This window comes from Dendrobium catenatum, unplaced genomic scaffold (genome assembly GCF_001605985.2).
Source record: "Dendrobium catenatum unplaced genomic scaffold, ASM160598v2 original_scaffold_178407, whole genome shotgun sequence".
In the NCBI taxonomy this organism is placed as follows: domain Eukaryota; kingdom Viridiplantae; phylum Streptophyta; class Magnoliopsida; order Asparagales; family Orchidaceae; genus Dendrobium; species Dendrobium catenatum.
Genome location: NW_021496827.1, coordinates 449 through 1,400, shown reverse-complemented (window position 1 = coordinate 1,400; position 952 = coordinate 449). Strand labels below are relative to the sequence as shown.

The 952-nt window shown below is 37.0% G+C and overlaps 1 protein-coding gene across 1 annotated transcript; it reads right to left on the bottom strand.

Annotated features, from left to right (window-relative positions):
- Positions 1–260: 260 nt before the first annotated feature.
- LOC110097398 (leucine-rich repeat extensin-like protein 1) lies at positions 261–662 on the bottom strand (the record flags this gene model as incomplete). The annotated part of the gene is made up of 1 exon (XM_020823762.1): positions 261–662. A coding segment is annotated over one exon (402 nt), but the record flags the coding sequence as incomplete, so codon positions are not given.
- Between the last annotated feature and the right edge of the window lie 290 nt (positions 663–952).

The window sequence follows — 952 nt, the reverse complement described above, 5'->3', positions numbered from 1 at the left end:
TTGGGATCTTCTTCCAGGATAAATAAGGAGCATCATATTTATTCTTTATAATATCCCGTATCATATGTATAGGTGGCCTTGAAGGATTGAAGCTGCAGGTTACTTTTTTTGTCAATAACATGTAATATATCAAAATAAAAATAACTTAATTAATAACATAAACTGACTTACTTATCGCCCTCAGGCTCAATTTATTGACGCTTATCTGTTGCAGCTGCATGATCGCTAGCGCCAACCTCTGGTGGTCTAGATGGTCCACCCTATTCATGCTGCACCGGATAGGGGTAGTAATATGGGTAAGGGTAAGGAGGGTGGGGACCAGTGGAAGGACCAGCTGTCTGTGATGATGGTGGGGGGTAATATGGATAGAATGGAGAAGCATGTGTCTGATCTGGAGAGGGGAAGTGAGGACTTGTCGAGAGAGGAGGGTAGTGGCCAGGGAAGTATGGAGGTACAACAGGGGATGGATCTAAATGTCCCTGACCCTGCTCACTCGGGGACTGCTGCTGGCCCCTAGGTGGTGGTGGTGGTGTAGGTACATCAGCAGGTGGAACTGAAGGTCCCTCACCTTCATCAGGCTGTGTGGCTCTACTAACAATAAACTTCTTCCACTGGAACTTTGAGGTAAATGATTTACGAGGATGATCATCGCTTAAAGCCATCTGCATTAAAAGAAACAATTAGTAAAGCATTGTAATATATAAAAAATACAAATAAAAGAAGCAATTAATAAAAAAGTACAATTCTATAATTCTAAATATAACAGAATACAAATACAATAAACAATTAAAAAAGTAGTTAATGAATTATAAAAATAAAGAATGCTAGAATACAAGTTGAAAATTAATATTTTCATTTATTAGATTTCAAAAGTACTTTTTAAAATATTACAAAAAAGTAAAATTTTACAATACTAAATTACAACAACTACTCAGAATCATCAAAACTATTT